We start from the raw sequence: 22,468 nt of genomic DNA, 5'->3' as shown, positions 1-22,468 counted from the left end.
GAGTAGTAGCATACCCTCTGATTGCACAACCCAAGATCATTAGCATCAGTAGCCAGTACCCAGCATGAGCATTTCCCATCGCTTGAACCCAGTGTTGCGATAGCATGTGAGCCACCGCTTATTAAGTCATTTACCCAATAAGTGACTTTATTATTTTGTCAATTAAAATCGTGGAGCCTTCAGGATGCTTGCTTGACCTAGTTGCAAGTGCATATAAAAGGAGTCCCTTGGCGCTAGAGACAAGCAATGAACAGGAGCACAGGCATCAAGAGCTCAGACATTGTCGTCGTGGTCGACATCGTCATCGTCGTCGTCGACATAGTCATCATCAAGTACCTCAGCATTTAGAAGCATTGTACCAGACTTTGTGCAATCTAAAGCAAATACCTCTATAGCAATAGAGACGGGTGCCCTTGGGAGGTGGTTTGAGACCCCATCTGGTGTCGTCTTTTCTCTCTCTCTCTCTACCACTCTCTTGCACTCCCTCACAGTTTGCATTCCACTCTTGTTTCAGTCATTACACATTCTCTCGTTAAGTCAAGGAAGGCTCTCCCTTCCATTAAGAAAAAGAACCTTGAGCACCCACTGATCACTAATCTTGAGCCATACACCATCATTCACTTCCGCTGCATGTCACAAGGGGTGGCACCACGTGCCAATGGAAAAGAATAGATTGAACAGACTTTTCGCACTTCAATAACTACTGAATTGAAAGAGAGAGGACACGTCACACGACGTGGTGGAATTCCACCCCAGAGAGTACTGGCCCCAAACCTTGGCGTCCCTTTCGGTATTTCTTTATATTACTTGAACTCAATACAATGCCGGTACTCGTTGCACCTCCTCACAAAAGCGTGCCAGAGACTGGGCCCTTTGCACTCATTTAAAGGCCCCTTGGCCTTGAAAAACAGTTTACATGAAAAGCTTGAAACTCAAAAGCAACTGGCTCAAAAGAAGATGCCCAAAAGCTGAAATCCATACAGCTCTTCCACATCAGCAGGCCGGTGCAAATCCGAAAATCCGTACAATCTGCAACGCCAACAGGCCAACGCAAAATCTAGATATCTGTAGTTCTCTACCATGTCATCAGCTGGTTGCGTGTGTGTGAGGGTCCACCTTTATTTTAATGCCGTAATGTCCTCTGGACCACATCGAAAGACGGGATCCCAAAAAGTTGGTGGAAGAACTTCTTTAAAAAATAGGCCACTCGGCAAGACTTTGAAAGTCAGTAAGACTTCTTTTGTTGCTACTGCTTCTTCACTTAGGGTTTAGGCCCTTTAGCCGGGACCTGCAGGTTGGCTCCGTTCTTCAGTGGCTTGGCACGTCAGTAGTTTGTGACATCCCCCGTTCTTGAAAAAAAGTAATCGTCCGCGATTACAATATATCTTCAAAACAGCTCAAGTTAGGTCAAAAATTTCATAGGGTCATTCCGAGGGACAATCAGTTTTCTCATTCCAAATCAGAACTCTTGATTTTCTAGGTCGTTGGCTTCCCAGAAGAATCTCATCCAATGAGAAGTCTCATTCCAAATTGGAACTCTTAATATCTTGGGTCGTTGACTTCCCAGAAGTATCTCATCCAATAAGGAATATTCGAGGTGGCACATCACAATGCAACACAAATGCTCGCATATGCATGTTACAAGGCATAGAAACATAAAGTCACCGATGAACACTCCCCCCGCAAATACCCATCCAGGTTCGGGCCATGAGCTGTTCAACGACTCCCTCATCACTCCTGACTGCAAATAACCTAAAAAGGTCCGGCCCATGAGATATAGAGATCTTTTACAACCAAACGCCTTCCAAACCGCAGCTTGCGTCGTTTGGAGGTGCTGAGAGTAACGACTGCTCAGACTTCTTAATACTCCCCCTGTAAATAACCATGCAGGTCCGGGCCATGAGTAAAAACGACACTTTTCAATCATTCAATAATCCCCCCGCAAATAACCACAAGGGTCCGACCATGAGTATGAACGCGCATTCTCAAACATCATTTCTCACTACTCAACCCGAGAGTAAAAATTACCAATCATTGAATCCAATATTAAAACCAAAGTCAAACAATTCAAATTGACACCAAGACAGGTTTAAAACAAATAGCATCCATTTCAAACAAGTTTCAAACAATACTTTCTATCAAACAGTATTCAAAAGTATCTAACTATTAAACAACTAGAGAGTTCATTCAGGGTTTTGTTCGAAAAACCGAACTTTGAGGATGGCTGGCTTGCTCTTCTGCATCATGGTGATGGTTTGGTTCCGAAACTGCAACAAAGACTGTTGAAAACTTTGCAGCATCAGGAGATTCCGTTGAGGATGCCGCAAAAGAATATCGTGAAGCTTGTCAAGGAGAAACTGCAAGTATTTTGCTGAATCCATAAATGCCATGTCTTAGGTTCCTTGCGGCTTATGCCCTGTAGGACAGAGCAATGAAGACGAAAGCGCCCGATGCGTGATGAGGTAAGGGTGGGAGTGGCTAACAAGTCCGAGGTCAGGACACAAAGATTCTTTAGTGAACTTTGGAAGCGCCAACTTGCTCTGTCTACTCTTTGGTGGGATCCGTTTGCTTTCAGAAAAGCATACGCATGAAGCTCTGATATCATTGTTACAAGGCGGGCCTCACATGTCAACGGAAAAGAACATACTGAGCAACTTTAAGCACCATAAATAATAACTAAACAAAAAGAGATGTATGACACGAGACGAGAGTGGCGGGGTTCCACTCCAAGAGAGCATTGGTCCCAAACGTTGGCGCCCCTTTCGGTATTTCTTATATTGCTTGAACTCAATACGTCGGAACTCCAATCCAATCCTTGCACCTTTAAGCAGACACAGCCCAGAGAATGAGCCCTTGGCTCATATTTAAGGGCCTTGGCCTATAAAAAGTAGTAAAAGCTTCAAACTCAAAAGAAGCATGTTTTGCGAAAATCCGTACAGCTGCCACGTCAGCACAGACAGTGCAAAACAAGGAATTCCGTATTGTCTGCCACGTCAGCAATCCAACGCAAAATCATGGTCTTCCGTACAACCTCTGCCACGTCATTCGCAATCTACGTTGTGTGTGTGCGCGCGCGTGTGTGTCGATCCCGCCCTCTTTAGGTCACTTGGGCCCCATCAGACGAGATCCCATAAGTTGATGGAAACTCTTCTTTAAAAAATAGGCTGCAAGTTGGTAAAACTTCTTCTTTTGCTACTTCTAGGATTTTAGCCCCTCGGTAGCTAACTGAGTACTGGTCATTGCACTTTTCATAGCCGATTGTTGATCATAAAAAACTTTAGCCTTCATAAGAAATGATTGCATGGAACTTTCTCATGGAAACTGGATGGCAAATAACTATCCAAGAAGGGTGATTGTTGTAACAAACTTGGATACCCCAAGTCAAGATTCTATCGCAACACAACACAAATTCACTTCAAAACACTTCACAAATTTAGAGAGAGATAGAGAGAGAGAGACAGAGAGTCGACACGGCCTGGCAAAGTTCCATGCCCAGAGGTATTGCCCCCAACGACTAGCGCCCCTTTCGGTGTTTCTTTTTATATTAATCTTTGAGCAAAGTACAACACTCGCGGGTACTCGCTCTCAGACTCTGCGTCCCCCAAAAATAGGTAATCTCAAAAACAAACTGTCCCAAAAGCTGCCAGTAAAAAACCAACCACCACAAAAAGCGGAATTTCGTACTGTTGTCCATAAAACTCGGAACATCCGCACAGTCAGCGTAAAAAGTGGACGTGCGTACTATCTGCCACGTCAATACCTGTCAACGCTAAACGCGAAAACGTCAACTTGTCGGCGCACTTTTCGGTGGCTACCACGTCAGCAGTTTGTGTGTGTGTGTATGTCCGGATGGCTCTGCCACGTCACCAGAGCGTGACATATCCCCCTCTTGAAAGAATTGTAATCGCCCTTTATTACACCTACAAAACAGACAGAGGCTATAAATTGTCGTAGTAGACAATGATGTTAGTACCGACGCACTAGACACAACACATCCGTACAAAACGAGTCACATTTCAGGACATCACATGACAAATCACAGAAAAATCCATTCCAAATCTTAGACCATGACCATCGACAACGTATTTAGTAACCACATCTAGATCCATTCCGGACCTCACTGATGCCCGATTAAGTCATTTTGTCTTTCAGTTCCTGCACTCAAACAAGTCAAGTACAAATCAGTCATATTCATTTTCGGCAATTCCCGTCATAAAGTCATACAACAGAATACTACTCAGCCCACTAGTATCCCTGAAAACCAAAGGGGACATCAATGACTCTATTCAAAATCGGAGTAATTCATTGACAAAAGACTGGAGTGACTCCTCTCTTGTGAAAACCCCCTACACTAGATTCACCCTCACTGAATTCGGGGTTCTATCTAAGTAGACTATGCTAAACCGAATGCTTCAAGATAAAGTTCCAAAATCTGAGGAGTATCTACTAGATCCTCCTCCATCCACTTCGCATCCAATGCAGGATAGTTGTTGAATTTAACCAAGAACCGCCTAGTCGCTTTACCTTTTATCTTTTTGTCCTTGTGTGCCAAAATCTGTTTTGGAACGAGTATCTTCTCGTTTTCTTTCACTTCCAGTTGCTCATCAAGCTCCCCATCATCGAGCACATGACCTTTAAAAGGTTTCAAAAGACTTACAGGGAATGCATTGTGAATCTTCCAAGTATCAGGCAGCTTGAGTCGAAAGGAGACATCATTTATCTTTTCCTTTATCTAGAAAGGGCCATAGTACCTCATGCTATGCTTTGGAAAAAGCCGCTCCTTTCCTTTTCGATTTCTTAGGCGTGCCTTCTCAAAACGTAAGAGCACCCTATCGTCTTCCTTTAATTTCAAATCTCGTCGATGTCAATCTGGTGCCCTCTTATGTCGTTCTTGAGATTTCGCTAAAGCCTCGCGGACCATGGCAAAAGCAGTCAAAGTCCCTCATGTACTAGTCGGCTTCAAAAATTCTTATCCTGGGTCTGGGGAATGTTATGATCTACCAACTGATTTCCTTTTTCCTTTCTTTCCTTATGCCCTCGGACCTGCGGGTAGCGTCTTTCGCTTCCCCTGTCCATTGGCACGTCACAATCAATCATCAAAACCATAAGACACACTATCATCTGATTCCTCTTTCTCTGAAATCCTTTGATGAACTTGCATCTGGTTTCCTTAGTTCGTTGGAACCCTCTTATTTTCCAAAATCCTGTGATGAGCTATCATCCGGTTCCTTTGATTCATTCTCTTCACTGGCAGACTCTTGCCTTTTTGTGGTTGATACTACCCTGCCCCGTCGCATAAGTCAATGAGCCGGCATGCATTCTCAAGTCGAGATGACATATTCATCTGCACCATTCCTTACAAATAAGATGCCGCATGTCGCTCCCTGGAATGTTTTAAGAAACGCTCTCTAAAGAAGGCGACATCATACTATTGCACAAACTCAAGGGCTCTATGGGTGTCCTGGTAGCCTGAAAAAAAATTGTCTAAAAACTGACGGCCTGACTCCCTTACTTCAACTCCTTGGTTTTCGTGTTGATTTGGTCATTGTCAAAAAAGAACGGGCTCTCCTCCTCTGAACTGCTAGGTGGCCTTCCATGCCTTCTCTACTTTTTCAAAAATCTACTTCCAACAAAATCTTTTTTTTTTTTTCCAGAGAAAAAGATCCTTCTATTAGTTACTGAAAACTGCCCATAGGGCTACATCCACCTCTGCAAGAGAAGGCTACATGATGGGGAGACTCTCCCAATGAAAAAACAGCATATATACAATGAGGCTAAATTAGGAGATGGGAGGAGGAAAGAGCCACATAGGTGGACACTAGTGCCATCTGAGCACCCCTTGGACTATGGTGTAGAAAGGCCCAGGGCGCCAGAGTCGAAGGAAAGCCTTGCGGCGCTCCCGCATGCGCTCGGAGCTGCCCTGTAGTCCCTCAAGCTGTCCTCTGAGAGTATGGATCGGCTCTAGCCACAAGTCACGAACACTCTCTGCTGGTGCCACACGGCGAGCCTCAAAGATGCAAAAACAGCGGGCCCGCCTAATGAACCAAAGAGCTAGGCCACTGATGAGCTCCCAACACTCCTCTCTCTCACTGCACCACTCCTCTGTAGCAGGCTGGAGTATAGGTCGCCCCTCCTGCATCACTATCATCCTGCTGGTGGAAGATAGCTCAAACGGACCAAGCCGCTGCCCCCCAAGTGTACTGTCGAGCCGTGGAGAGGACAGGCATCAGCCGAAGAACTCGTAGCCACACCTACTGGGCCGCGGGACAGTCCCAAAGACAGTGACGTTGACTCTCCACCAACTGGTCACAGGCTGCACATGCGACCGAGAGACCACTATGCACAAGCCAGCTCTGTACTGCTGTGGCTCTGTGTGCAACCATCCACTGGAACAAAGTGACGCGCCTCGACTGTCTGGAGTCACACAGCCTCTGCCAAAAGGCTGCCAAGAACTCGACTGTGAGGCCCTCCTCTTGCCAATGACGTGTTGCAGCGGGGCGGGCCTCTCTCTGTGCTGCAAGTATATGACGTCCAAGGCGAACAGTGTACTGAAAGAAGGGGACTCCTAGGCGGTCTGCAGAAGAGAAAGGGTCCCTCCATAGCCACTCACCAGGATCCCACTGTACTCGTGCCAGTGGACAACACTCCCAAGCCCATAGCCTCCAGTGTCCAGTCTCAAGAGCTGCTGGGTCAGGGTCTATGACGCAAGTCCTCCCACAGATGCCCACAACTCGGATCCTCTGGAAACAGCACTCTACTACCTGCGGGGCAAATACTGTTCCCATTTAGTCTTCTAATCCGAAGAAGAAGATGTAAGGTGCAGCGGAATGAGTGTTGTTTTTTTCTCAAGATTGGTGATCTTTATTGCTCAAGGTTCCTTTTAGTTCTTAGGTAAGGAGAGAGCCTTCCGTCTTGTAGAGTGTTGTGACCACGAACAAAGTGAGTGGATATTGTGCGTGCAAGTGAATGAGACTGAGAGAAGGAGAGAGAAGAGATACGACACCAAGAGGTTGTAAAACCCTCCTCCGAAGGCCCCACTCTCGTCGGCGAGAGTGGTCTACTTTGATTGCACAAGGTGTACAATGCGTATGCAATGGACTGATGCAATGGGACTGTGCCGATGGCGGCGACAATGATGACGACGACGACAATGGCTGAATCTGTGATCTTCTTCGACGGGAATCGGGGACTGTTTTGGGGCTGAAAATGGACTGTTTCGGGGCTGACTTGTGGCTGAATTTCATTGCTCTTGTCAGGGGTGACTTGGTGATGAAAAACGCTGATCTAGCTATGCATATGGCTGCGTTTTTCCTTGCTTTAATACCTGCTGTAAAACGCTGATAACTGCCTGTAAAAACGTTGAACAGTGGAGGCCAAAACACTGCAGATGTGCTGCGATTTACGGGCTGAATGCTGAAGATAAAACGTTGGTTGGGCTGCAGGGTTTAGGGCGTTTTTAAAGGCTGAAATTGCTGCTGCATGTCCAACAAAGCTAGCGTTAGTAAAAACCTGAGGGCTGCTGCTGCCAGATGGTGGTAGAACGCCAGGCAAGTGTGGTCTTAGGTGGCGATGGCAAGTTGTGGAAAACGCTAGGAAGGGAGAGGCAGTCTGTGATGAAAACGCTAGCTTGGTGGGAGCGGCCTCGCCAAGGGAATGGAGAGGGTCTTGCTGAGAGAGGATAGGGCACATGTTGCTTGGGGAAGCCTGCTGTGTCTTTGCTCATCTCCCAATTTGTGCTAACTTGGCTTTGCTTATATATTAACTTACCCAATTTGCCCTACGGAGTACCCAACAAAAGTCACTTATTAAATAAGTGAAAAATGTTAAAAATAGGGAAAATGGGATAAAGTCATCTGAAAAATCCCCAAACTGACTCTGATGGAATCTGATGGAAATGCTTATGCAATGTGCAACCAGAGGATATGCATCTACACTGAGTGACTGGGCATGCACGGTCTACGAATAGACTCACAAAAGTGCCACATCACTTCTGATCTAACTTGACTGGACTTGACGGAAACCTTGTTATAGTATAGCTTGTTCACGGACACATAGGGTTGGGATGTGTCACGTGACATCCCCTCCTTTTTTAAAGTGAGGTACTGGTACCGAGATGCATGGCTTCCTTGTAGTCTGCCAACAACTCTGGACAATTCTTGAAGAACTCTTCGTCTACCCACACCGCTTCATGGGTTCCTCGATCTTTGAACTTCAAAAAATATTGTCGTACTTGTTTCTTCGAACCATGGCGAAACCGATGCAACAAGACTTGCTCCGGCTCCATGACTTCTGCTTCATCGATGATCTCCGGTTCTTCTTCTTCCGAAACGTTCTTTGGAGGTGTTCCCTGAAACACTTTCAACCAAGAAACATGGAAAACGTTGTGCATTGACCATAAGTTAGGCAACTTTAATTTCATTGAAACCTCATTAATCTTTTTGATGACTGGAAATGGACCATACATACGAAAACTTAGGACATTTCTTTCCAACTTGCTTAAGACGATGTTTCATAATTCATAGATACACCCAATCACCTTCCTTGATCGAGACCTCCTGACGATGCTTGTTAGCCTGTCGAGAATAAGATTCCTGCGCCTTGCTTAGCCGAAGCTTCACACTCTCAGAAATCTCATCCAATGACTGACTTTCAACATTGACATCAGGCATTTGACTGACCGATCGAGTCAACAGTGACTGGAATCGACGGCCAAAAGCTGTCTCATACGAAGATCGACCAATAGCAGAAGAGAAGGAATCATTGAGAATAGCCTGAACCAATGGGAGATAGAGCTCCCATTGAGACTGCTGATCATGAACATAAGACTTCAACACATCAAAAGCCAACTGATTATAAATTTTCGTTTGACCATCTGACTATGGATGAAAAGCGGATGAAAAATTCAACTTTGTGCCAAAATTTTTAAAGAGTGCACGCCAAAAGTTGGACGTAAACTTAACATCCCTATCTGAAACAATAGACTTTAGCAAACCACACAGGAGGTACCAATGCTTTATGAACAATCGTGCAACATCTTGTGCAGTAACTGTGGCCTTACAAGGAATCAACATAAATTTGTTGAAACGATCAACAATAGTTAAACATTGAGTGTTTCTTGAATGCTGACTTGGTGGTAAGTTAGTCACAAAATCCATAGAGATATCCTGAAAAGGTCCCTCGGGAATAGGCAGCGGAAGCAAGAGGCCTTGCTGCTTACCCCGAGGAGCTTTTACTTTTTGACATATAGTGCAATGTGTGACATAACTAAACACATCTTTGCGCATTTTAGGCCAATAGAAAAATCGTTCAATCTTTTCCAATGTGGTGTTCATACCCCTGTGTGCCCACCCGTAAGAGTCATGAACATCATGCAATATCGCTAGCCTGAGAGAGGGCAACACACATAGACGCTGACGAAAAAATAACAATCCATTACAAATGAGATAGTTGTTGGGCCCTTGGAAAGCAAGAGCCTGCAACCAATACTTACCAAACTCCGAATCTGCATACTGATTCTTCATGCTGTCAAAAGACTCACCCTGTATGGAAAATGTGGTTCTTGACTCAAGAGCCAAAATCTGTCCTTTGCGACTCAGCGCATCTGCAACAGGGTTAGCTTTTCCAGGCACATACTCAATCAAACCGCCAAATTGCTCAAAAAATTGTGACCACCGCGCTTGGCGATCACTCCAATGTGCACTAGGCATAGACTGGAGCCACTTGAAGGCTTGATGATCTGTGCGCACTGTAAACTCTCTACCATTCAAAAAATGCTTCCAATGCTTAAGAGAGTGAATGACAGACAAAAGTTCTTTATCATAAACTGAATAATTCTTTTCCGCACTATTGAGCTTCCGGCTAAGGAAAGCTATTGGGCGACCATGCTGCTGGAGCACAGCGCCTATAGCGACATTGCTCGCATCCGTCCATACCTCAAAGGGATCATCCCAAGAGACTAGGATAAGACACGGTGCTTCTGTCACCGCAACCTTGAGAGCTGCGAAAGCTTCAATGGCTGCCTCGGGCAAGTCTACGCGCTGACGGCGATTCTTTACCCCTTTCAAAACATCAGTCATAGATGCAGCAAATGCGTGCAAAATTCTCTATGGGCGAACTATATGCTTGATATAAACCAAGAAAAGATCGCACATCATATGCAGTTTTGGGCAAATCCCAATTACGAACCTGTTCCACCTTCGCGGGGTCTAGCTTGACGTCTTCCGCAGAAATGATATAACCCAGATAAGTGACTTCAGTAAGAAAAAATTCAGACTTCTTAGCTGCAATGTACAACTGACACTCATCCAAACGAGTTAGTACCCTTTCAACATCTCTTTCTTGTTATTCCCACGATGCAAAAAAAATGAGAGTATCATCTACAAAGATGAACACACACACACCTACCATGTCGTCGAAACGACCTACCATGAGACGATTGAATGTACCCACGGCTCTTGTCAATCCAAAAGGCATAACAATATACTCTCATTGCCCTCGCTCGGTGCGAAAGACAGTCTTGAAAATGTCGCCTTTAAATACACGTACCTGATGGTATTCACTTTTGAGATCGACCTTGCTGAAAACCTTTGCCACATTGAGCTTATCCAAGATATACTCAATGCGAGGCATCGGAAACTTGTTCTTGGCGGTCATCTTGTTTAGTGCCCTGTAATCAACACACAAACGAGACGAACCATCTTTCTTGCGAACGAACAAAATAGGGACAGCAAAAGGACTTACACTAGAACGTATGAATCTTCCAGCCACCAACTCCGTGAGTTGTTGCTCTAACTCTCCCTCCTGTGACTTGTTCAAACGGTAGGGAGCTTTACTAACCGGCTGCGCTCCCTCCATAAGCTCGATGCGGTGGTCTTCCGGCCACTGTGGTGGAAGACGAGGTGGAAGATAATCCTACAAAAAGAGATATTTAAATTTCGTAAACAACTCCGAATACTTACATGGAGTCTGAATGCTCTGGGAAACTGGAGCAACATAAATGAATGCCGCTTGTGCTCCTCGTCGTAATTCACGCTTTACCTGTACATGCGAGATGAGAGGCAAAGAATGCAAGCCCTCCTCAGCACGAATGATGAGGGAGAAATCAGTATCGAAATGTAAAGTGATCGTGTTAGCACTAAATTTAATGTCAGGATCAAGTTCACGAAACCATTTAATGCCTAAAATCATATCACATCCTGAGAGAGGAGACACAAGAAATTTCCTAGGAAAAGAAGCTTGCTGAACGGTAAACATAACATCAAGGTACTCCGTCGTGATAAGAGAGTCCATGCCAGGAGCGAAGCCAGAAACCTGGAGAGGAGATTTCTGACTAACCTCTAGGCGGGCTCTCTCAACAAGAGGAGGACTAATCACATCATGCATACTGCCTGGATCAAACAATACGACAAAACGTTGTCCTTTTACATGACCATAACACTTCATGAGCGATTCATCAATGTGTGTGTCAGAGTCATGAGAAGATGCAGGTTGTATTGTGACAGAGTTTGTGGTAGTTGCGGGTGCCTTTGGTTCTTTAGGTGGGACTGTCTTAGGACAGTTTTTCTTAATGTGACCCTTAATGTGAAAACATCTACCTTCTTTAGCATAAATCACTTGTTCTTCCACCGTGATGTATCCTCCTATAATTCCTTGAGAAGCTTTTTCATCAGGGGTTAGCTTAGGTTTTGCAAGTGCTTTAGCTTTACCCTTAGATTCATTGTTAGAGTTCTTTTCCGAGGAATTAGAGGAAGAAGGGCTAGAAGAATTACCATTCTTACCGTTCTTACTATTCTGTGTGTTCTGAGAATTCTGAGATGTCCCTTGAGAAGACTTGTTCTCCTTAGGCTTTCCCTTATTGTGCTTCATCTCTTGGGCGAGAGCGATTGCTACCCCCTTGTTGAGATCCGCGGGGTCAAAGACTTCAACATCAAACTTGATGTACTCGTCTAACCCAAAGAGAAAAGCCTCTTTGCGCTCATCATCCGACTTACGTAGTTGAGTGCCTAGCTGCAAAACACGGTTAGAAAAAGACATGACTGGCATACCATGTTGCTTGAGATTACGACAATCCTCTTTCAAGCGTGCAAGGTGCTGAGATGGCATAAACCGCGCCTTGAGCTTGTCTTGGAAATCAGCCCAACTAAAAGAGAGGGGCGTGAAATCATCGGCTGCCTCTAGGTGAGCCGCTAGCTGTGCCTCTTGCCATGCATGGTACCAATTTATGGCATCACCGGCAAGGTACATAGCTGCCGTCAAAACTTTGCTATTTCCTGTTTTCATAGTTGTTGCAAAATAAGCATTAAATTGATGCAACCAAGAATGAATCACCGTAGCATCCATCTTACCATCATACTTACTGAAAGTCACTTTTTCGGTGACTGGGTTGTTGAAATCCGCATTGTGGCTTGCACCACGAGAGGAACTCCCATGACCTTTGGGGTGCTTTGATCTTCAAGGCGAGAACTTGGGCAAGCAATTCTTGAGTGTGTAGTTCTCGTCGAGCTTCACGCTCGGCCTCCAATGTTGCGTTTCTTGCTGCCGCTTCTTTCTTCCTTAGTTCTTTTCTTTTCTTGCGTCGCGCTCGCATTCTAAAGCAAGGCGCTTGTCTTCCTGTCTATCCATCATGGCCATCATTTGCTTCATCATTACCTCCATACGGTCTGGCGTAGATGGCGAAGAGGGAGGGTTGGAAAAATCTCCTGGTGGGGAAAATCCTTCATCGCCCCTCTCATGCTCATCACCTGAATGCGAAGTATCCATACCGCTTCGGGTGACGACCATGCACTATGATCTTGGGGTCTTAAGCTCGCGAGGAACTTGGGTTCTTAAGGGTCTTGAGGTTCATGAGGGGTTCTTTCGCTTGCAAATCGCGTTGGAGAAGGATCTTCTCTTCACCCGAGTTCTACTCCTTTCTGCGGGCGCACCGCTTGGCGGCCTTGCGCTCACACCAAGGTTGTTTTTTCCCACCTCACGTCGATTGGCCGGCGGCTAAGTGCACGGTCCGCTCTCAACGAGTGAAAAGAGACACAAGGGGAGGCTGGACAAGCCCTTCTTTCTTGGGATTCCTGTCACTCTTCAACAAAACACGATTAGGAATCGCCACGCCCAAGTAAACTTGGGTTCGTGCGATCACAACAAACAAAAAAAATTATTGTGGTTCTTGTGGTTCTTCCCTTGAGTAATGCAGAACACTTCCAAAGCTCTGATACCAATGTAAGGTGCAGAAGAATGAGTGTTGTTTTTTTCTCAAGATTAGAGATCTTTATTGCTCAAGGTTCCTTTTAGTTCTTAGGGAAGGAGAGAGCCTTCCGTCTTGTAGAGTGTTGTGACCACGAACAAAGTGAGTGGGTATTGTGCGTGCAAGTGAATGAGACTGAGAGAAGGAGAGAGAGAAGAGATATGACACCAAGAGGTTGTAAAACCCTCCTCCGAAGGCCCCACTCTCGTCAACGAGAGTGGTCTACTTTGATTGCATAAGGTGTACAATGCGTATGCAATGGACTGATGCAATGGGACTGTGCCGATGGCGACGACGATGATGACGACGACGATGGCTGAATCTGTGATCTTCTTCGACGGGAATCGGGGACTGTTTCGGGCTGACTTGTGGCTGAATTTCACTGCTCTTGTCGAGGGTGACTTGGTGATGAAAAATGCTGATCTAGCTATGCATATGGCTGTGTTTTTCCTTGCTTTAATACCTGCTGTAAAACGCTGATAACTGGCTGTAAAAACGCGGAACAATGGAGGCCAAAACACTGCAGATCTGCTGCGATTTACGGGCTGAATGCTGAAGATAAAACGCTGGTTGGGCTGCAGGGTTTAGGGCGTTTTTAAAGGCTGAAATTGCTGCTACATGTCCAACAAAGCTGGCGTTAGTAAAAACCTGAGGGCTGCTGCTGCCAGATGGTGGTAGAACGCCAAGCAAGTGTGGTCTTTGGTGGCGATGGCAAGTTGTGGAAAACGCCATGAAGGGAGAGGCAGTCTGTGATGAAAAGGCTAGCTTGGTGGGAGCGGCCTCGCCAAGGGAATGGAGAGGGCCTTGCTGAGAGAGGGTGGGACACTGTTGCTTGGGGAAGCCTGCTGTGTCTTTGCTCATCTCCCAATTTGTGCTAACTTGGGTTTGCTTATATATTAACTTACCTTTTTTACTTTTTACTTTTTTGGGCTAGAGCCGGCAAGCCAGCAAGGAACTGCCTTTGCTTCGCGTGCACGTAAACGAGTCAAAGACAAATTACCTTGCGGACTTGCCGACAAAGGGAAAAGCGCTTCCATGCCGTATCGTGGCATGTCAACGGGGAATGGAAGCAAGTTTCCCCCTCGGGGGAGTAAAAAGTCTTTTCATGCCATGTTAGTCAGTCCATGTTCCCTTGTTAGTCACGCCACCCGAGGGTAACGTCGGGAAATCACCAAACGAATTCAGTGATGCATTTAAGGACCAAGGCTGAGAGAGAGGGACAAACCCTTGTAACTCACAGACCGTACTGAATCTTGCCCAAGTACTCCAAGATTTTCGCCTGGTAGAAAAATGCCCCCGTCCAGCGGATGTCCGGTAGGACTGCCACACCCAAGGTGGGCGTCGGCTCAAAGGAGGCATCCCGATCCGGCCAACCATGGTCACCAAGGCCCGCTCGGAAAGCCCCAGGACCATGTTAGGCGAGACCGCACCGTACGCAATAACTACAAGCCCTACGAGCTTTCAGCACCCTCACGGGCCAGAGCATTGTAGTATCGCGGTACGGCCCCGCAAAGGAATGCTGCAACGTTATCCGCATAGGCACTCCTCAACTGCGGTCCACGACGACCATTATGGGCCCCACGGGGGACAACCCAACCTGGCAATCGCTTTCCGCTAATCTCCCCTCCCAGGAGTAACACTTCGGTATCTTCACCGCTCGAATTGTTTAACAGCCGTCTAGCATGTTCCAAACAGGGTCGTATTGAGCTTCTGAGATTGTCCAGTTCAGGGCACTGTACCAACAAGTGCGTAAGTGACCTTGAACCTTCTTCCATTCCGCATAACGGGCAAGTCCTCGACTGTGCCCGTTCAATCTTATCCTTAAGCCTTAAGCCATCCACTCTTGCTAGTAACAAGACTTTCTCCTCCATCCCACCGGGGTTCTTCCCAATGCTCTGCCTATAGAGGTATCCACGCGTGTCCTCATACTTCCTCTCGATATAAGGATCAAGGGAGACACATTGATGTGAGTGTTCCCAGAGCTTCCAGCTCTCCTGTCTTGCGGTTTCAAGAGAAGCGCCGTTGATATACCTCTACCCCCAAAACTTTGTCCTTTTACACCAGGTCCACTTCTTGAATTGGTTCCATTCTGGTATATTGTTAACCAAATCTGCAATCCAAGTCTTTAGACCTGCGTACTTGGTAAAAGCTCGTACCCAATTTGCCCTACTGAGTACCCAACAAAAGTCACTTAATAAATAAGTGAAATATGTTAAAAATAGGCAAAATGGGATAAAGTCATCTGAAAAATCCCCGAACTGACTCTGATGGAATCTGATGGAAATGCTTATGCAATGTGCAACCAAAGGATATGCATCTACACTGAGTGACTGGGCATGCACGGTCTACGAATAGACTCACAAAAGTGCAAGATCACTTCTGATCTAACTTGACTGGACTTGACGGAAACCCTGTTATCGTGTAGCTTGTCCACGGACACATAGGGTTGGGATGTGTCACGTGACAGAAGACTTCAACAAATTCACAAACAATTGAATTGGCTATTTCAAATTGCCCATCTGTCTACGAGTGGAACGAGGACGAAACTACAACCACGTGCAATGCTCTCCCAGATTGCCATCCAAAACAACTAGTAGACCCGAGATCTTTGTCCGAAACAATGGACTCAGACATGCCATATATTCGAACAGTTTTGCCAAAGGATCCGGCTTAATTGTCTTCTTTACTCCAGAGAAATGAGCCAGATTACTGAATCTGTCGATGACCGTCCAAAGGCCATCATGCCCACTTTGTGTCTTCAGGGGATCAAGGATGAAATCCATTACAATACTTTCCCAGAGGCGCGTGGGCATGGGTAAAGGCTGTAGTAATCCCTGTGCCTTATGCCTGTCAAACTTGACCTTCTGGCATACTAAACAACTGCAAAGCAAGTGGTCCACATCCTTCTTGAGTCTCGACCAAAAGAAATAACGCTTCACACCTTTCAAGGTGATGTCAATGCCGCGGAGTCCTGTAAAAGGTGGACAATGGCACTCAGTCAAAACATTTTCCCTCAATGGTTGTGTGACGCACATCGTTTTCTTCATCAAGTAGCCATCCTGTACGGAATATCCTGTACCTCCCCATTCTGTATTAAGTGAATACATTGGAAAAACTGGATCGATGGCATACTAATTAACCATATCCTCCAAGATTCTATGATCAATTGCGGAAATAGCCAAGATTAGCGGCTTCCGAGAAAATGCATCTGCCACCAAGTTTATCTGTCCATGCACATGGACAATATGAAAGTAAAACTGTGACAAGATGTTAGCCCACCGCATCTACTTTTCCGAAAGTTGCTTCCGTGACAAGGAGCAGCGTAAACTATGATAATTAGTGAAGACCGAGAGTAGATAATGTCGCCATTGAGTAAAAGTATGGATGATTGCCTATAGCTCTTTCTCATAAATCTGTGTTATCAATTCTAGCCTTGAAAACAATCGTCTTTCATAGGCAATCAATGGCCTAAGACCGCTCCGAGACTACGACCACAATATACTTCGAATGGCTTTTGCAAGTCTGGCAAAGCCAACATTGGTCCAGAAGTCAGATTTTTTTCCTTAAGTGTTTGAAAGGCATTCACCTCTGTCGGTCCCCACGAGAAAGGGACTCCTTTCTGAGTCAAAATGTGCAAAGAGGAATACAAACTTCCGAATGAACTGTCTGTAGTGAGAACACAAGCCCACGAAGCTTCTAACTTCATGAACATTCTTCAAATCGGGCCAATCGCCGATGGTCTCAATCTTCATCTGTACTTCTGTCACTAAGACGATGTGTCCCAGAAAGTGTATCTCTCACAAGAAGTTTTTCACATTTATAAGCAATTTATGCTTCCTTAGCATCTGGAAAACCCAAAAAGTCGTCCTTAAAGCCGTCTTGTAGACGCCTCCAAGAGCAATACAAATTTGATGATAATCACTCTTCAGATCAATTCAGCAAGTAGAATTCTGAAGTCTGTCAAGTATATCATCAATCCTCATAATGTGGGAATCAATTCTGGTTCTTTGCTTCATTTTTTTGGCCTCAGCCAACTCTGTAAGGTGGCCGGTTGGGTGGTGCACTACCACGAATAATCATGTGATCTTCACGACGTAATGAAGGCAACTTGCTTTGTACGCCTTCAGGGAAACAGTCAACCCCTATTGCAAAAAATCTTGTCGTTCTTTTTGAAGGTCAAACATATTTGACCTTTAATCATCATTCAGTTCTCTCAAGAAAATGCAGTAAAGAAACTGAATTTCATCAAGTACAATCTCTTTGCCCTTCATTTGTCAAAGTCGCTTTCTTTGCCCGATAGTCAACCACGACGTTGTTCTTATGGTATCAAGGGATTCCTTGGAGAACATCACACCCTTCCCAAGGCATGATATAACAGCCTCATGCCCTAAACACCCCTAACATTGCAAGCGAAGTTTGCGAATGATCGGTGTCATGGCAACATCTCGTTCAGGTGCCGCTAGAACTACCTCAACCTGTCGGGCATAATTCCAAGTCCAACCGCCAATTGAAGCGAAAAGAGGTTTGCCTTGGCTCCTCCATCAAAGAAAAATGAGGGCTTCCTGATCTTTCTCTTTGTCCCATGTGGGGCAAAGTTTTGTACTTTCGTTCATCTGATTCAGGTCAGACCCCACACAATGTGGTACCAATTTTGCTTTCATCTTTTCTTTTCTTCCACACTCGGATGCTCCTCTATAACTCTCAAGTTTATCTTTTGGTGGTCCTTTGATTCATCATCGTTTCAAGAGTTGTTGTCCATCTCGTTCTGTGAGTACAGTTTCTGCTTTTCTGCACTTGTTTGTCCTTTCCGCTTTGATTCATCATCATTTCAAGAGTTTTTGTCCATCTCGTTCTGCAAGTACAATTTCTGCTTTTTTGCACTCGTTTGTCCTTTCGGCTTTCCCCCCCTACCGGAGAGGAGAAGCAATGGCCACACGCCATCTCCAGTAAATCTTATCAATCGAGTAATTCTTCAGGTGTTTCGCCAATCTCAGGTGCCTAGAGTACTTAATCAATCTGTTCACACATATGACAATCTACAATTGGCGTTTGTACTCCATTCTAGCAAACTTGTCTGTCAAAAAAAAAAAGTTACCCAAATCTTCTTTTTTTTCTTCAATTCCCCCGCCAGATTTCAACTTTTCTTTGCCTTCCCACTGAGAGGAGTCGTCTCTGTCAGTTTCTTCACGAGAACCCATGTGTAATCTGGGATTCTTTATGGCTTTATGCCCTGTAAGACAGAGCGATGAAGACAAAAGTGAGGCATGCACGATGTATGAAGGGTAGGAGTGGCTAATAAGTCCGGGGTCATGACACAAAAAGTCTCTCACAAAAGTCTACGTGTGCTGCAAAAAAAGATCGGATACTCCGTAGAAGACGAATCTTTTTGTGCTTTGATACCACTATAACAAAATTGGACACCCCAAGTCAAGACTCTATCGCGATACAGTAGAGATTAACTTCAAAACACTTCACAAATTTAGAGAGAGAGAGAGAGAGAGTCTACACGGCCTGACGGAGTTCTGTGTCCCCAAAGACTGGGGACTGGGACCCATTTCGGTATTTCTTTTTATATTAATCTTTGAGCAAAGTACAACTCCCACGGGTGCTTGCTATCGGGCTCTGCGTCCAGATGCTTTGCAGAGTGAGCCCCCTTGGGTCCTTACAAACATTACAAGGGTTGCTAAAAGCAGAACCCCAAAAGCAAGTGATCTCAAAAGAAAATTGTCCCAAAAACTGCCAATAGAAAACAAGCCAGCAAAAGAAGCGGAATTCCGTACTACTGACCTTAAAACACGGAACGTCTCTACAATAAGCGTAAAGTGCGGACGTCCGTACTATCTGCCACGTCAACGCCAGACGCAGAAATCCGTTCTGCCACATCAACCTATCGACGCATTTTCCGGTGATTGTCACGTCAACAGTTTGTGTGTATGTCCGTGTGGCTTTGCCACGTCACCAGTTTGTGACAATTGCTCGTGTCGTAAAATCTCAGTAAAACATTCCAACGAGCTTGAACCACATTTCGTTGGCATTCTTCAAATTCTCAATGGCTGGAAAAATTTCCTTTTTAAGAGATTCCGCAATGGCCGACATTGCCTTCGCGTTATAAGCATCCCAATCGACACACGACTTTTGATACTCGTCATCTCAAAGGCGGGTGTACCTATTATTAGGATCCCTCGTAGGAGAGGGCTCTAAACCATCGTAAAAGTCCCATAAGCCTTTCCATGAGAAACAAAGTTGCATAATCAAATTCCAATGCACGCAATTATCGCCGTTTAAATTTGTCACTAACGCTCAAGCAAGGGGGGGGGCATATTGAAGTTGCGAGATTTAAGCTTAGTACCTTCTTGCACTCCAAAGAGTGGCCACAACAAATCCCAAGCAGCTCCACAAAAACTAGTCCCTTTTTAGAGATCCAATCTGCACTTCTCCCGAGCTGATGGCCGCAGGGTTGGCACGAAGCCGCTCCCAGGACAATGCTCTCCACAAAATTCCGCTACCCCAAGGGGTCACTCAAAAGCTATTGCTTTTGGTTGTTGGCAAGAGAACCCACTGCCCAAGGAGGAACTACACAACCAGTTGCTAAACAACGTTTTAAAATGCTAGCAGGGAGGAGGGTCGGTGTTCCTACTGTCATCGTCGCTACCCAAGTGTCGTGCCGATCGCAGTGTTTTAAAACGTAGACAAACAAAGGAGCGGGTGTCAGTGCCATCGGCAAAGCATGTTGAAACACCCAGCGAGAGGGGAGGACACTTGTCGACGCTAACTTAGAAGCACTTGAAAACGCTAGCGTTTTATAACGCTAGCGATAGCACTTGTTGGGTGGCACTCGCGGAGAGGGGATGCGAGGAAACGCCAAGGGGTTGTGGTAGCCAGCGTTTTGAAACGCTAGAGGCAAGTATGAAGGAGGTTAGCACCGGCGACGAGGGAGACAATTTACTTCACAAGTCTTCTCACGGCTGCTCCATGGTGCACGTACTCCACCAAGGCTCTCCAAACACACGGCTTTGATACCATGTCGAAGCCGACGATGCAGAAGCGTAGACCAAGGAGAGTGAGCAGTGAGCATGAGAGTCATGAACCAATCAACCTTGGCAATGAATGACTCATACTATGTAGTATGTACAATGGGGGCAAGGGGTCACATATATACCCACCTCAGTAAATTGCTCTACCTAGACTTCGACAAATAAGTAAAATAAGTACCTAAAAGCCAAATAAATAATGGGTTCATATTGGGCAGTTCACTTGAGATGCCAAGGCCCAAAACTCTAACAGCCATACTTCTAACTGCTAACGTGAACGACAAGGAGGGCAACGTGACCTCAAGCTGCTCCTCCTTCCAAGGATACAATATACTCCCACTCGCTCAGTAAAGAAGGTCACTACCACTCACAAGGATCCCAGTCCAACACAACCGAGGGCCATCCTTGCAAATCCACCACCTCGAAAACGATGCCGCCTCTATTATGAAAACATGGTTGACACAAGACCGCCTCCCCAAGGAGGCCACCACTCGGACAAGCGACCAATGAGAATCTAGGCATTGATCAAGAGACCTCTCCTTGAAAAACCAATCTCATGTGATAACCGCGATGGCAGCCTCTGCAATGTGTCCCATGCTGCACAACAATCGGGTGTCCGGACTCCCGAGCCAAGATTTAAAAACTCCTCTGTCCCAAGGAGGGCATACCAATCAATAAGAATAGCCGCATCTATCTTTTACTTCCGTGCAGCAACACCTTTAGAAATCCCATAGGTAGCACCAATGACCTCGACACCAACCAAGCCTCCGACCAACAATGTAATGATGCTACCAAACCGTCTTCCCTCTAGCCCAATCAACAATCAATGCGCGTCTCTCTCTCTCTCTCTCTCTCTCTCTCTCTCTCTCTCTCTACATTCACTTATGGTTGGGAGACTGTGGAGTACACAACTGCATACACTTATCTTGGGATAGTCTTCATAGGGCCAAGGTTTTCTTTGAAGAGAGAAGCAGAGACTAGACTGACCAAAGCGTATGCGGCCTTGGGAGGATTGGAGAAGATGTATTCGAACAAAACTCGGGCTCTCTGATACCTTGGTAGCTTCCAATATGCTCTATGGGGTTCAGGTTTGGGGACCCTTTATGGGTCAAGATGGGTGGAGAGGTATGGAGAGGCCCCTGGTATCTATGATCTCTCGGCTGATTAGAGACAAGGCCTCTGTGCCACACGAGATCATTAGAGTAGAGTGCACATGGAATTTTTTTATTGCAATTGGTGGGGGATAGATCCACTTGGTGGACTATCCTCCACCACGTGGATCTCTCCTCTGGAATGGGGGAGGGCCACACACACACACTTACATAGGATCTGCAATATCAACCTTTCCAATAAAATACCACACATAAATATATGAGGACCTACCATATCCTCTCTCTTACACACGCCAAGTGAACTTTGTAACCATGCTCCACTACCTTTGAAGGGAAAAAGAGTGAATTGGCATGTGGAGGAGAGAGAGGAAGAGCCCCCCATGGAGATAGAGGCACTTACAAGATCAGCCTCCTTTATGCACAACTTATGGGATACTACTAGAGACAATTATGCTAGATTCGCCCTTGAGTCCTTCAGACAATTAGCTTTGCAGGGGGAACACATTATGCTGGTATGCACAAATGTCATCATGGTTCAGCATGGACAGCTTGCCTCCCTTCCAGTACTTCTCCAGATACACCATCGGTGTCTCTTACACAAGTGGAGATTACTACTCATTCGCCAGGACCTGACCATTTAGACACCAGGAGGACATGGATAGAGCTGAAACACGAGTTGGCACGAAGATGGCTTTCTATAAAGAGCATCTTCTCCAACTCACAGGGGCATGGATACACATGGGTTACAGTGTGCCATTGGTTAGATACGGTCATCTTCACACCAGCTTGAGATTGAGACGGGTAGATTCAGAGGGATACCAGAAGCTAGCAGGAGATGCGGCCTATGCCATACAACTTTGGCGGAGATGCATTACATATGTCAGTGCAGAGTGTATTAAGAGATACGGGATCGCTTCCTCTCTATTCGGAGAGAAAGCTTCGGACCCTTCTCCAAAGTCATCAGCTATCAGGACCGGTGATGTCTTATACTTGAATTACACGAACACACAGATAGTTTACTAAGGAGATGAAAACTGGTAAAGTTTTCAACTAAGGAGATGAAACTGGTAAAGTTTTCACAAAAAGAG

The 22,468-nt window shown here is 45.7% G+C and overlaps 2 protein-coding genes across 3 annotated transcripts in view; both read right to left on the bottom strand.

Moving 5' to 3' along the window:
- The window catches only part of LOC147445918 (very-long-chain aldehyde decarbonylase GL1-10-like), a 39,876-nt gene that overhangs the window by 15,723 nt on the left and 1,685 nt on the right, over nt 1-22,468 (bottom strand). The window lies entirely within an intron of this gene.
- Nucleotides 10,743-22,443, bottom strand: LOC147445919 (uncharacterized). The gene is made up of 2 exons (XM_086525250.1): nt 10,959-22,443; nt 10,743-10,881 (listed from the first exon to the last, which is right to left on the bottom strand). The coding sequence occupies exons 1-2, from the start codon at nt 12,337-12,339 to the stop codon at nt 10,832-10,834; spliced, it is 1,431 nt and encodes a 476-aa protein (XP_086381376.1). The 5' UTR covers nt 12,340-22,443; the 3' UTR covers nt 10,743-10,831.

This window comes from Adiantum capillus-veneris, chromosome 12 (genome assembly GCF_014529385.1).
Source record: "Adiantum capillus-veneris isolate H3 chromosome 12, ASM1452938v2, whole genome shotgun sequence".
NCBI lineage: Eukaryota > Viridiplantae > Streptophyta > Polypodiopsida > Polypodiales > Pteridaceae > Adiantum > Adiantum capillus-veneris.
Note: the sequence above shows the minus strand (reverse complement) of the source record. Positions and strands in the feature narration are given on the sequence as shown.